General features: G+C 45.4%; 1 protein-coding gene across 4 annotated transcripts in view; it reads left to right on the top strand.

The window, feature by feature from the left end:
* CYFIP2 (cytoplasmic FMR1 interacting protein 2) overlaps positions 1 to 13,979 on the top strand; it is a 133,315-nt gene that overhangs the window by 44,807 nt on the left and 74,529 nt on the right. For all 4 annotated transcript variants that reach the window (XM_004428593.3, XM_087429496.1, XM_014786143.2 and 1 more), the window contains exons 14-18: positions 4,394 to 4,560; positions 5,317 to 5,464; positions 8,712 to 8,865; positions 9,883 to 10,039; positions 10,591 to 10,687. In XM_004428593.3, coding sequence (XP_004428650.1) covers positions 4,394 to 4,560; positions 5,317 to 5,464; positions 8,712 to 8,865; positions 9,883 to 10,039; positions 10,591 to 10,687 — 723 coding nt within the window. The remainder of the gene's footprint in view (positions 1 to 4,393; positions 4,561 to 5,316; positions 5,465 to 8,711; positions 8,866 to 9,882; positions 10,040 to 10,590; positions 10,688 to 13,979) is intronic.

Here is a 13,979-nt window from a genome sequence, read left to right as displayed (position 1 = left end):
CCTCATCATTATCCTGGGAATTCCGTTTCTCTCTCCTGTGTTGGAACCCAGGGCTGCCTCTGTCTTTATGTTAGTGGAGTATATCCTCCAACAGCTGTCTATGATTATGGGAGAACAAATTCTCAAGATCTTGAATGTCTGAAAATATTTCACTTCTAACGTCACTTATAATTTGGCCAGTTATAGAATTCTAAATTATAAATAATTTTTTTCCAGAATTTTGAAGGTATTATTCCATTGTCTTCTAGTTTTTAGTACTGTTGTTGAAAAGTTGGATTCTGTTCTAATCCCTGATTTATTGTTATTTTTTCCTCTGTAGAATTTTTTTAATAATAGCTTTATTGAGATATAATTCACATACCATAAAATCTACTCTTTTAAGTGTACAATTCAGTCATTTTTAGTATATTCAGAGTTGTGAAACCATTACCACTGTCGAATCTTATAACATTTTTGTCACCCAAAAAGAAACCCATACCCATGGGTAGTCACTTCCCATTCCTCCCTTTCCCCATCCCTCTGGCCACCACTATGCTACTTTCTGTCTCCAGAGATTTGCATATTCTGGAGATTTTATATAAATGGAGTCATATAATATGTAATCCTTTGTGACTGGCTTCTTTCACTTGGCATGATGTTTTCAGAGTTTATCCATGTTGTAGCATAGGTATCAGTACTCCATTCCTTTATGGTTGAATAATATTCCATTGTATGGATATATCACATTTGTTTATACGTACATTGATGAACATTTGGGGTGTTTCAACTTTTTGGTTGTTATGAAGAATGCTAATATATACATTCATGTACAAGTTTTTGTGTAGAAATATGTTTTCATTTCTCTTGGGTGTATACCTAGGAGTGGAATTGCTGGGTCGTGTAGTAACTCTATGTTTAAAAATTTGAGGACCTGCCACATTTTTTCCAAAGCAGCTGCATCGTTTTGCAGTTCCACCAGCAAAGTATGAGGGTTGCAATTTCTTCACATCTTCACCATCACTTGTTATTGTCTTTTGCATTTTAGCCATCCTAGTGGATGTGAAGTGGTTTCTAGTTGTGGTTTTGATTTGTGTATCCCTAACAACTAATGATATTGAGCATGTTTTCATGTGCTTATTGGCCATCTGTGTATCTTTTTTGGAGAAATGTCTATTCGCATTCTTTGCCCATTTTTTTACTTGGGCTATTTGTCTGTATATCATTTTTTACTTGGGCTATTTGTATATAGTACTGTACGCCAGTACTATACCATTTTGATTACGGTAGCTTTGTAGTAAGTTTTGAAATCAGGAAATGTGAGTCCTCCAACTTTATTCTTCTTTTTCCTCTGTAGAATTTTACAGTCTCATCTCTTTATCCCTGTGTTTCTGAAGTTTCACTGTGAGGCATCGTGTTGAGAGCCTTTTGCATTCATTGTTTTGGAAACTAAATAGGCCATTTCAGTGTGGAAATACATATTCTTTAGGTCTGGGAAATTTCCTTGTATTTTAATTTTGATAATTTCCTCCTCTCAATTTTCTCTCTTTCTGAGTCTTCTATTTGTCAGATGTTGGGCATCCAGGATTTAGTGTCTAATTTTTTTATGTTTTCTCTCTTATGGTACCTCACTTATTTTTGTTCTGCTTTATGAAATATTTCCTTAAATTCAATTTTAACTCTATTGGTATTTTTTATTTTGCTTATCGTATTTTTAATGTCTAAAAGCTCCATCTTGTTCTCTGAATGTTCCTTTTTTTATAGCACCCTGCTCTTGTATCATGAATGTGATATCTCCATGAGGATATTATAGTTTTTTTATAATCCTCTTTATTGAGGTACAGTTTATATTCAATAAACTGCATATATTTAAAGTATATGATTCAAAGAGTTTTGACAGTTATATACACACCTGTGAAACCACAAACACCAGATGCAGAACATTTCCATTTTCCTTTAAAGACTTATGCTATTTGCAGTCTATCCTTCCCTCCATCCTTGGCCCCAAACAATCATTTTTTTTTTGTCATCATGGATTTGTTTGCATTTTCTAGAATTTTATATGAGTGGAATTATACAGTATATATTTTTTGTGTGTGGCTTCTTTTATTCAGCATAATAATTTTGAGTTTCATCCACATTGTTTTGAGTATCAATAGTTTTTTCCTTTTTGTTGCTGAGTATTATTCCATTGTATGGATGTACTACAGTTTGTGTATCCATTCAATTGTTGATGAACATGGGGCCATTTCCAGCTTTTGGCCAATATGAATAAAGTTACTTGAAAAATTTGAGTATAAGTCTTTGTGTGGATGTAGGTTTTTATTTCTCTTGGAATGGTGATATTGTAGGTGTATGTTTCATTTATTGAGAAACTGCTGAATAGTTTTCCAAAGTGGGTGTACCATTTTATGTTCTCACCAGTTATATATGAGGGTTCTCCTGCTCCACACCCTCGCAGTCCTTGGTATTGTCAATCCTATTAGTTTTAACCATTCTAATGGGTGTTTAGTGAAATCTCATTGAGGTTTCAATTTGCAATTCCCTGATGACTAATAATATTGAGTATCTTTTCATGTGCTTATTGACCATTCATATGTCTTCCTTTGTGAAGTATTGTCCGTTGAAATCTTTTGTCCGTTCTTTAAATTGGGTTTCTGTCTTCTTATTGAATTGTGAAAATTCTTTATATACTCTAGATACAAGTCCTTAGTCATATATATGTTGCAGATATTTTTTCTAATTGTTGACCTTGCCTTTTCGTTTTCTTAGGGATTCCTTTTAAAGAGCAACTGTTTTTAATTTTGATAAAGTTCAACTTATCTGTTATTTTATGGTTTGTGATTTTTGTGTTCTAGCTAAGAAATCTCTGCTTAGTCCAAAGTTGCAAAGATTTTCCCTTAGGTCTAACAGATCTGTACACTCTTCTATGTTTGGATTTATTCTGAAACATCTTCATTATCTAGTCCTTCCTTTGTCCCAATATTTCCTAGTTACATCACTAGCCAGGAGCCCAGATTCTTTTATGACCTAATGTTCCTTTAAAGCTTCTCTCCTGTTACTTCTCTGCACTAAAGCTTTTCTTCAGCAAAACTGTCATACTGTCGGTTCCAGTGAAAATCCTCAGCTCCTGAACTCCATTCTCACCATTTCCTCTACCTCGAATATTCTTTTTCTTCCTTTAAGGTTTAGAGGAAGAAAAAGGCTTAGAGGAAGAAAAAGGCTTAGCATCTAACCTCATTCACTCATTTCTTTTCAACAAAAATTTCTTGACTGCCCACCATGGGCCCAGGCCCCGGGGATGGGGCATGCACACCGCGTCCAGGGTGTGCACAGCATGTCCAGGGCGCGCACAGTGTGGCGAGGGTGTGCACAGCATGGCCGGGCCTTGCCCCTGCAGTGCTGACAGTCTGGTGCAGAGGGAGGAAGTGGAACATGTCCTGATGGGTGTGATAAGTGAGGCAGTTGTCAGGAGGCTGATTTGGCACATGTTTTCCTGAATTCTGAACCAACCTAGAAATTAGCACTTGAGGCTGATGAGGGGTCAAAGGATGAAGTTTGTTGCTGGTAAAGCTGCACCAGAGAATGTGGCTTCCACCCAAGGCCACACTAGACGTTCTATTCCTCCCTTAATCCCATTAAACCTTCCCACTGGGAAACAGGCAAAGCAGCTACATAAATACCTGCCTCCCTTCCTCAGGATGGGGAGGGGATGATTACTGCAAGAGAAGACTAGACCCCAAGGAGAGGGCACACACCCCACAGGCAGGCAGGTCCCAAGAGAGAGCGCCAAGGTCAGGCTACACTCATCACAGACCCCCCTCTCCCCACCTCTGCAGACAGATGAGTGAGTTAAGAGGCTAGGGAGGAGGCAAATAGAAGGACAGAGGCTTCCCCCCAAGAATTCTACGGGAATTCTACTTTATGGACTCAAGTAGCAACTGGCCAGATTACTTCAAAAGCAGAGATTCTAAAAAGTCTTTTAAAAATTTTATGGTGAAAAAAAGTTCTATTTGATATGGTCTGTGGGTGCATGGTAGATGGAGAGGCCTCCAGAAGTCAGAGTGGCACTCAAAATGTGCTCCGTGGACTGGTTGCCATTTGTCACCAGTCAGCAACAAGATAGGGAGCTGGTGCCAGAATGAAAATCGGCTGCCTCGGGAAGCAAACTTTTCAATTTAGCTGACGTCTTTGCTTTGTAGCAGGACTTTCTTAATGAAGGAAGCAGAGTGCTGATTTGCATCTGGCACATGTTTCTTCCCTGAAATTAGCCGTGAACTGGCACTTTGAGTAGCGCTGGCTGGCCCTGTGCTTCTGGACGTCTTGCACAGTGCCCTCCCTGCAGTGTGGGGCAGGGTACTGGACAGACAGGTGTGTCGAGGCAGAATGAGTGTGACCTTGATCTCTGTCTGGCCAGGTGATCGCCATGATTAAAGGCCTGCAGGTTCTCATGGGCAGGATGGAGAGCGTCTTCAACCAGGCCATCAGGAACACCATCTACGCGGCCCTGCAGGACTTTGCCCAGGTGACACTGCGCGAGCCCCTGAGGCAGGCGGTGCGGAAGAAGAAGAACGTCCTCATCAGGTGGGTCTTCAGATGGCCTTTTTCAGGGGTACATCAAAAATCGGGGGTGCTAGGTGCACCCTGGCACAGCTGGCTTTCAGGGAAACCTCCGAACACACACAGACCCTTCTAGCAAGTTCCAGCAAGTTCTAGGAGGCCTTCTTAGGAGATTGGACATTTGGGCTGAATTTAAGCCTCAGTCTCTGGGTTTGAAGCCCATATGCACCACTGTTAGCTGTGTGAGCTTAGTCAAGTTACTTACCTTCTCTGAGCCTCAGTTTCCCTCTTTTGTAAAATGTGGATGATAATGGTACCTACTTCATAGGCTGTTGGGATGATGAAGTAAGATAATCGATGTGTAGACCTAAGCACACAACAGTGAGGAGTAAGTAGGCAACAAATATAAGCTATTATTTAAACTTTAAATATACAGAGATTTAATTGGACTAATGAGGCTCTTTTATAACCAAAAAGAAAAATAGCCATCCTGCCTCGCTCAAGTGTTCTCCCACTGCCCAGACTCAGAGCTGAGTTCTCAGACAGCCAGTGGGCATCAGCATTACCCGGGGCACTTGTAAAATGCACGCATCTGGACTGCACCTCAAATCTGTTAAACCAGCATCCCTGGGGGTGGGGCCCAGGAAGGAGCGTGTTTCACAGGCACCCCAGGAATTCTAAGGCAAGTGGTCCTGGGACACCATGGACTCTAGAAACAGGCTTGCACTTCCTCCTCCCAATAGTAAAACCTGGTCTGAGTCTCGGGTCTTCCTTCTCCAGTGTCCTGCAGGCAATTCGGAAAACCATCTGTGACTGGGAGGGGGGCCGAGAGCCCCCTAATGACCCGTGCTTGAGAGGGGAGAAGGATCCCAAAGGTGGCTTTGACATCAAGGTGCCCCGGCGGGCCGTGGGGCCCTCCAGCACACAGGTAAGCGGCCCCAGGCATAGGCCAGCTCTGTTGACTCAGAGGCCAGCCAGGCCATGGGAGGTCATCCTGGCCGGACTGTGGGGCAGTGGGGCTGGGGGTCCTCAGGCAGGAGGGGCAGGATCAAGCAGCTGCTCTAGTCTTATTCTGCCATCTTGTTCTGATATAGAAGGGACGACCGCTGGCTTAAGATTCAGGAGACCTGGATTCTAGTCCTAGATACCTGTGTGACCTCGGGCACATTACACAATCTCTTTGTGCCTCAGTTGTCTAATCTGGCAAATGGGGGTAATACCAGGACTGGCTGTCTCCTAGCCCTGCGAAGTACAGGTTCCAAAGTGTAGGAGGAGTTTAAAGTGCAATCTATATGTGTCTATCTTGTCCGTCTTTAATGAACCCTGGCCCCTTCCCCTGCAGTGACATCCTAGCTTTGGAACTCACAAGTTCTGCCTCTGACTTGCTGTGTGATCTTGGGCAAGTGCCTTGACCTCTCTGAGCTCTGATTAGCTTCTCCATAAAATGAAAACTTTGGATGAAATCGTGTTACTGACCCCTTTTATTATTCCCCAAATCCTCCAAAACGCACAAGTTTTGAAAGCCCTTGATCCCTTAGAGAAAGTCTAGAATCAGAGATATTCACAGTTGCCAACCAGAGCTTCTGAACAACAAGAAGTTGCCTGTGGCTTGTCCAAAGCAGTTGTAAAATTACAAAAAAAAAACAAAAACAAAAACACAGAATCTGGCATCTTAGTTAAATCCTTAACACCTACGTAAGGATAAATGGTTTTGGGGAGGCTGTTTAAGGTAGAAAAAAGCAAGTGGATCCATTGCAGCTTTTAAATGTCTCATAGGCCCCAGAAGCTCCAGGCTGGGAGCTCCTGCTTCACGTGACCTCTAAGCCTCTCTCAGCTCTGAAATCCCGAGTCCATGAATCCTCTGAGATGAGCCATCTGAGGCCCACCCCTGGACCCTCCTCACTGTGTGTGTGTCTGTGTCTGGACAGGGGGAGAGGAGCAGGGGCAGGGGCGAGATGGCGTCCAAGCAGCATCATCGTAACTTCGCTTGGCTTCACAGCCAAAGGGCCAGTTGCACTAATCTTGCCTGCTGATTGTGGAACACCCCAAGGAAGCTTCTACAAACAGTTCTGGAGACGTTTCCAGGCCGGACTGCTCTCGGGGGCTGAGCAGGGCTTTCAGGTGTTTCTGTAAGTCCTGAGACGTGAGCGAGGAAGAGACAGACGAGGCAAAGAGAGACTGGAAAGAAGGAGGATGGAGAGGGGGGCCAAGAGGCAGAGAGAACTAGAGAGAGAGAAAGAGAGAGAGGAAAGAGCATTTACATAAATAAGTGAGAGGGGAGCCTGACCCACAGTTAATCCCCGCCTCCAGCACCACCGAGTCCCGTTAGGTAACAGATGCATTTAATAGACTCCTAGACAGTCAGAGCTGGAAGAGCCCTTAGAGACAGACTCGTCCCACTCCCCTCCCCCTATTTTACAGATGGGGAAACTGAGGTCCAGAGAGGGGAAGTGACTTGGCCAAGCCACAAGGTGAGTCACAGGTGGAGGTGAGACAAGAACCAGGTCTCCTGACTCCCACCCAGGGCTCTGTTGGAGCCTTCAGCGCACAGAAGACACGGGCATCTAGCATAGCTAGGCTGTTGGCTGTTGTGGTGAATTAAGTGCTCTGTTCCATAGGACTAGGTGAGAAAAAGAGTTGCCCCGCTTATGGAAGAAACGGATTTTCAAATAGTTAGAATTTGATACAGATCAGTCAATACCTATGCAGCTTGGACTTGAAGAATCCTTTCTTTGAGGACTCCAAAGGCCATCTTTAGAACAGTGCTTCTCGATTCTTAGCGACGATCAACCGTGCCCTTCGATGGGGTTGCAGAGGGTGGACTGTGGAATAAACTGGCAACCACGGTAGTTCCTTTACCGTAAAGGGAATGCTGTGGGAGGGGTGATGTGCCACTGCTTTCTGTGGCCGCACTGCCCAGCCCAGTGCCAGGCGCGTGGTGGGTGAGGTCCTAGAGAAGATCCAGAGGCAGCAAGGACGGACATGGTGGCAGAGGGAGGTTGGAGCGTTTCAGAGGTGGTCGGCAAGTGGCCCCTAGCAATCGCCGCGGCTTTCCCACTGTATACAATACCTCTTGCTTTTCTCTCTCTCTCTCTCTCTCTCTCCTCTCTCTCCCTCTTCCCTGTCTCTCCTGCCCTCCCATTCCCTCCTCCTCTCTCCTATCTATGTCTTAGGCCTGCCAGTGGTCCCCGCGGGCTTTGTTTCACCCCACTGGTGGCACACAGGGCCGAAGAGGCTGCCGATCCCTGGTATAACACCGCCTGGCTGGGTTGGTTTGGGTGCACTTCTCCAGGAGGCAGCAGGAATGGACTAGCCTGGCTCCTCAAGGCCCCTTCCAGCCCTAAGATTCAAAGACAAATGATGTGGAAAGATCTAGATTAGCACTTGCGCCCTTTGCACTTAAGGCCCTCTGTAAGCGGGAGTTAATTGTCTAGTAGGCCTCTTGTGTAAGTACCAATCTCACCCGCTTTCCACCTAGGATTTCTGCAGGCTGTGCCGTGCAGCTGGCGCCACCAGAGGGCGCCATCCTTTGGTAATGGATTCAACACGCTGAGGGTCAGAAACTTGAGGTGGTGGGGGGCTTGTTCTGATTATATCCCATTTCACAGTTCCTCAGAATGTTAGAGCTGAAAGGGACTGGTTTGAGAAAGCATCTGGTGCAACTGCCTCGTGTTAGCAGATAAGAAAACTGAGGCCCAGAGTGGGGATTTGTTGCCCAAGGTCACACAGCAAGTCAGCAGCAGTGCCTGGCCTTGAAACCCCAATCTTTTGACTCTCAGTCCAGTGCTCCACCCATGGAGCCACTGTGGCTGTCCAGTAAAAACAGAGAGTGACTCCAGAGTGACGTGGAATGAGGTTCTCCTCTGATGCCCACGCCCTTAACCTAGCAGAGCAGGCAGGAACCCGGGCCTTGAACTACCTGGTATTACCAGGTCCAGACACCCAAGGACGCTGCTGGCCCCGAGAATTTCCTTCCCAGGTTGGCCAGTCTCCCTCTTGAAGATTTACATGTTCCAAATTCACTTCTCCAACCCTAAACCAGTGCTTCCTTGAGACAGTGCTTTTTAAGAGCAGGCATTTGCAGAAAAAAAGAAAAATATAAATACAGCACAAAGCAACCTTTCCCAGGACGGAGGTCCAGCCCCTGACCTTCCCATCTTACTTTCTTTTTCAAGCTGTACATGGTACGGACGATGCTTGAATCGCTCATCGCCGACAAAAGCGGCTCCAAGAAGACCTTGAGGAGCAGCCTGGATGGACCCATCGTCCTCGCCATAGAGGACTTCCACAAACAGTCCTTCTTCTTCACGCACCTGCTCAACATCAGCGGTGAGCCGCAGTGTCTGGGCAGCGGGAAGAGGATGGGGGTCCCAGGGCCCAGAGGAACTAAGGCTGTCAGGCCAGAAGTTGCAAAGAGATGTGATCATGTACCCAAAGAAGCACATTTTGCCAAAAGGAAAAAATGCACACTTTCCAGTGGACTCTGGGAGCTAGGATAGGCCAGGCTCAGTCCAGCTATTCTGACTTAGCTGGAAATATCTTTCTGGTAGATATTTGTGGCTAGTTTGTCCTGAAGTCCTTAGTAGAGGGGGATCAAAACCAGGAATACACACGCAGACACAGCCAGGCACTAGGTCAGCCTCTTGCTTCTAAGCAGCAGCTCTGAGCTGATCAGTGCTTGTTGCTTCTTGCAAAGGAGGCTCCCAGGCTGTACCCTGATCCTGTGTCCCCCACTCCTCCTCTCCTTCTAGGAGGATGCATCCAGGTGGGGCGGGGCAGGGTGGAGGGAGAGCAGCATCCAGGCACGTGGCAGTGGTAATGCATCTGCTGGTATTGGAAAGAGGATCTCAGACAGTCCAAAATTCTCCATAGAGGGCAGCCTTGGAAGGGCCTTCGAGGCCTTTGAGCAGTAAGGGATCCAGAATTCCACATACAGGGGGTCAAGGAGCTGCAGTCCAGTTAAAAGCTGGCACTTGGGGACCTGTCTTGACACTATGTTTGTATAGCAAGCACACTCTTACTCTTAGATTGTGTATTTTTAGGATGGCTTTGTAGGGGGATGATGGAAATTGTAGGGACATCTAAAGCTCTAAAGCATCACTGCCCCCCTCCCCCATGCAGTGCCGCTGTCTCTGAAGCTTAACAAACGCTATCTTCTAAGCAGACGTTAGGCTGGCCTTCAAGTACAAGAGAGCAGGATCCACTGATCAAGTCGTGTTTATGAGTAACTGCTGTGTACCTGGCACAGTGAAGAGAATAACAATGAAAGTTAATAAAAACAGTACGAACTAAGATCTTATGGTGCTTCCTGTGTGTAACCCAAGGCTCTTTCCCTCATGCTTCCAGAGGCCCTGCAGCAGTGTTGCGACCTCTCCCAGCTCTGGTTCCGAGAATTCTTCCTGGAGTTAACCATGGGCCGGCGAATCCAGTTCCCTATTGAGATGTCCATGCCCTGGATTCTAACAGACCATATCCTGGAAACCAAAGAACCTTCCATGATGGAGTAAGAGGCAGGATTGGGCCAGCAACGAGGTTCCCAGGGTGCAGGTGGAGAGTAGTTTGCCAGGAAGCTCTCTTGTTTCCAGAACTTTCCAGATGAGGCAGTGTGCCCCACCAGGGAGAGAGCTCAGGCCAAGGATCAGGTCACACCAGATTTGACTCAGCCTTGCAGATAGGTTCAGAAGACTACCACCCCAACTGCCCCTTCCTATACTTTGTCAGTCTCATAACAGCCATGCTCGGAAAATAATCATCTCTGGGGATCAGGAAACTAGTAACCTTAACTGTAACCCAGTGTCTTTTAGTCCCAGACTAATTTTTTCAGGCCTTGGGTTTATTAGCATCATGGACTTTTGATTTCCTTGGGCAGGCTGTAAAGTAAGTGATTCCTAAGTGGAGGCTGGAAACATCATAGGGAGCTGAAAGGTTCTCTTTCCTAAATCTGAACTTGTTCATCTTTTCACCCAACCCTTTATATTTCCCAAGCGAGTATAAATCTGCCTTCCGTAAGAGGGATCATTGGTAAGCTGCTGGCTGCTGTTCTTCCCTCTGTAGGTACGTCCTCTACCCTTTGGATCTGTACAACGACAGCGCCTACTACGCTCTGACCAAGTTTAAAAAGCAGTTCCTGTATGATGAGATCGAAGCCGAGGCGAGTGGCATGCTTGTCCTTTTGTTCCTGTGATCTTGTTCCGAGAGTCTGGACTTCTCACATCTTTAGCTCTTGGCACAAAGTGGGGTTGCTTAGTCTGTTTGGGCTGCTCTAACAAACTATCGCAGGCTGAGTGGCTTATAAACAACAGAATTTTATTTCTCACAGTTCTGGATGCTGGAATCTGGGATCAGGGTGCCAGCACGGTCGAGTGAGGGCCCTCTTCTGGATTGCAGGCTTCTCATTGTGTCCTCACCTGGTGGAAGGGGCAAGGGAGCTCTGTGGGGTCTCCTTTATAAGAGCTCTAATCCCACTCATGAGGGCTCCACCCCCAAGACCTAAGCACCTCTCAGAGGCCCCACCTCCTAAGACTATCACCTTTAGGGGGACACAAACATTCAGACCATAGCATGGGGGATCACTGACTTGTTCTGGAGAGTCATCTTTATAAACATTGTGATCATCAAAAAGGACCTAGAGTGGGATGATGGTCTTTCTTTTTCAAATGTATTAAGGGATGGCAAAGGATAGAACTGCATGGGTAAAATTAATTTTCTAATGGATCTTTTATGGTTGAATTACTTGGCTAATAACAACAGTAATACCACCTATCAATTATTATATATTTATCATTTGCCAGGCACAATGCTAAGCACTATATAAAGAGACCTTTTAAATAATCTTTATAAGAATGTAAAGAAGTATATGCTACTATCTATTACACAGATAATAAATTTGTGACTTAAAGTGGTCATGTCATTACCCCAAGGTCACACAGCTTACAGAGTCTCATTCTGGTAGGGCTGAAGTAGCATCCTCTCACCTATTAAGCTATTTAATAGTCACTCAACAGCTTTTTTTCTGTAATGGTCAGGATAAGTTAGGTTATGGTACAGTAACAAACAACCCCAAATTCTTAATAGCTTGAAACAAAAGGTTCATTTCTCCATTATGGGTTGGCTGAAGGCTCTGTTCCATGTGGTTTTCAATCTTGGACCCATCTGGAACATTCACTAGTTGCCATGGCAGGGGGAAGGGTTAGGATGAATCACACTCTGGTACTTAAAGCTTCCACCTGGAAGTGAAACATGTTGTTGGTCAAAGAAGTCACACGGCTCTGCCTCCCTCAAAGAGGAGCGAGAAAATGCAGTCCTACCACTTGTGAGGACCAGCAGCACTAGTCACTACCCAAATATCTCCGTTTTGCCTTCTGGAAACTGGAAGGATAGTCTCTGCTCTACTTAACTGCATGGGGTTAGATAAACACAGAGTGAGACCAATTAGGTAAAATTGTCATACAAATGTAAGGCATTCTTGTTTATAAAGGAAAGACATGAATGTTTTAGGATAAGTATTACCACCAAATTAGTTTGGGGGTTTATATATTTCAAAGGAAAGCTAGTATAGATGCTGCTTTCTTTCTAAGCCCTCTGATTTCTATGGGAGTTGAAAACTTTGATGGATCCTAATGCAAATCTATCCCGTGTCTCCAGAGCAATACACAAACTTGGAAGAGAGATTCCAGGAGACAAGCTAATTGGTTGCATCTTAGCTTTGACAAGTCCGTTTTCTGACAAGATTTTAGATAGTCATGTTGACACAAATAATCCATAATCAATCTATAAATCAGAATTGGGGTGGGTTTATTATGAGCCAGATCTGAGGACTAGCCTGGGGCCTTCCTTCCCCAAGGAAGAAAGGGCACCAAAGAAGTAGGGTGTACAGAGTGGTTCTATGTCATCTTGGAACAAAGAGCATACATCATATATGACAGAAATGTCCCTTTTACAATTGTCATGAGATTGCTGGCACAGCAGAGTCGTGAACACAGCAGGTCAGTGGTCACAAGGTGAGCACAGCAGGTCAGTAATTAATCCTTAGTTTAGAGAGAGATGCTTATCCTTAAAGAAATGCTGATGTGGGGGGAAGCTACATCCCTACCTTTAAGGGCATCATTCTTGTCTTTGGGACATAGTAAATGTTTAAAGCAGATGTACAATGCATGCTCAACAGGCCACGTCAGGCCCTTTTGGAAAAACGAAGTCAGGCTGAATCTGTTTTAAACCAAATGGCTTCCTCATATACTTCAATATATCCTATTGCTTGTCATTTATTTATCAGTCATGTTCTCCAATAGGTTGAAAACAAAAAAAAAAACAAAAAATCTAGTGTGTCTTGTGTCCAAGTGAGATTTTTAAAATAAATGAAAAGAAAGCACACAGCCAGGCCCTAGGTAACACTGGAGGGCGTGGAGCAAAAGTGCAAATTGAGAGCCCCCACTGGTGGCCTGCCCCTTTCTCTTCCCATCCCCCAACTCTCCTCTGCACCATGAAGAGCCTCGTGTGCGTGTGTGTGTGTGTGTGTGTGTGTGTGTGTGTGTTTGTGTGTGGAAACCCAAGCTTTGTCTCCCACCCCTCCCCACAAACAGCGGCCCAGGGCCAACCTAGGGCCTAGGGGCACACACACCTGCAGTGCAGTCCACCCTCAGGGATGAACCCAGGGAAAAGAACACCCAAGCCATGGAAGGGGCTTGGGCCATTTGAGCAAGCATTCTCAAAGCTAGTTCTAGAAGGGGAGCATAGGGTATGAGTGCGTACCCCCACCTGGACCCTGCAGGTTCTTACCTGGAGGAGGGCCCAATGGGGACCCTTGAAGCTCAAAGTCCAGGGCAGAGGCCTTGGTTACCTGCACATGAGGACAGTACTGCACACAGCACTGTGGTTTTGTGTTCAGAATAAGAGTCTGGGATGTAACATAAAAGAAATGAAAACTCTCTCAGTAAAGACTTAAGCTTATGGAGCTGAGAATGCGGTGAGAGAAGAGTCGAAGATTAATCACCTAAATGTGAGTGTTTCCTTTGAAGTTACACTGATGCCCTGCCAGGGCCACAGCCCCATCTCATTCGAGTCCCACTCAGCCGTTTCCTCCTCTTGCCGTCATTGGAGGGTTTGGTCCTGATTCTCTGTGTCTTATGTGAACTTTCTTCTCACCTGAGCATCACAATCTGCCACCAAAGCAATGAAACACCACAATGGCAAGACAGTCCCTTGTTCTTTAAAAACCAAAGATTAAATTTCTAATGACCATCAATTTCTTCATTTGCAAAGCAAAGTAAAATGAAGGGAAAAGACAAAGTCTGTGAGGAGAGATGTGGGGGGTGGCTGATGTGAGTAATTACAGGATACGAAGATTATCTGTTGCGTCCCCCTTGGGCAGGCACCTTGTAACAGTGAGGAGGGGACCGGTGGGGAGGTTCCCCAATTGCTTTTTGAACTTGACCTCTGTGCCTAAC

The sequence above is a fragment of the Ceratotherium simum genome, chromosome 4 (assembly GCF_057802395.1).
Source record: "Ceratotherium simum simum isolate JZ-2026a chromosome 4, ASM5780239v1, whole genome shotgun sequence".
Classification (NCBI taxonomy): domain Eukaryota; kingdom Metazoa; phylum Chordata; class Mammalia; order Perissodactyla; family Rhinocerotidae; genus Ceratotherium; species Ceratotherium simum.
This window is presented reverse-complemented; position numbering and strand designations above follow the sequence as displayed.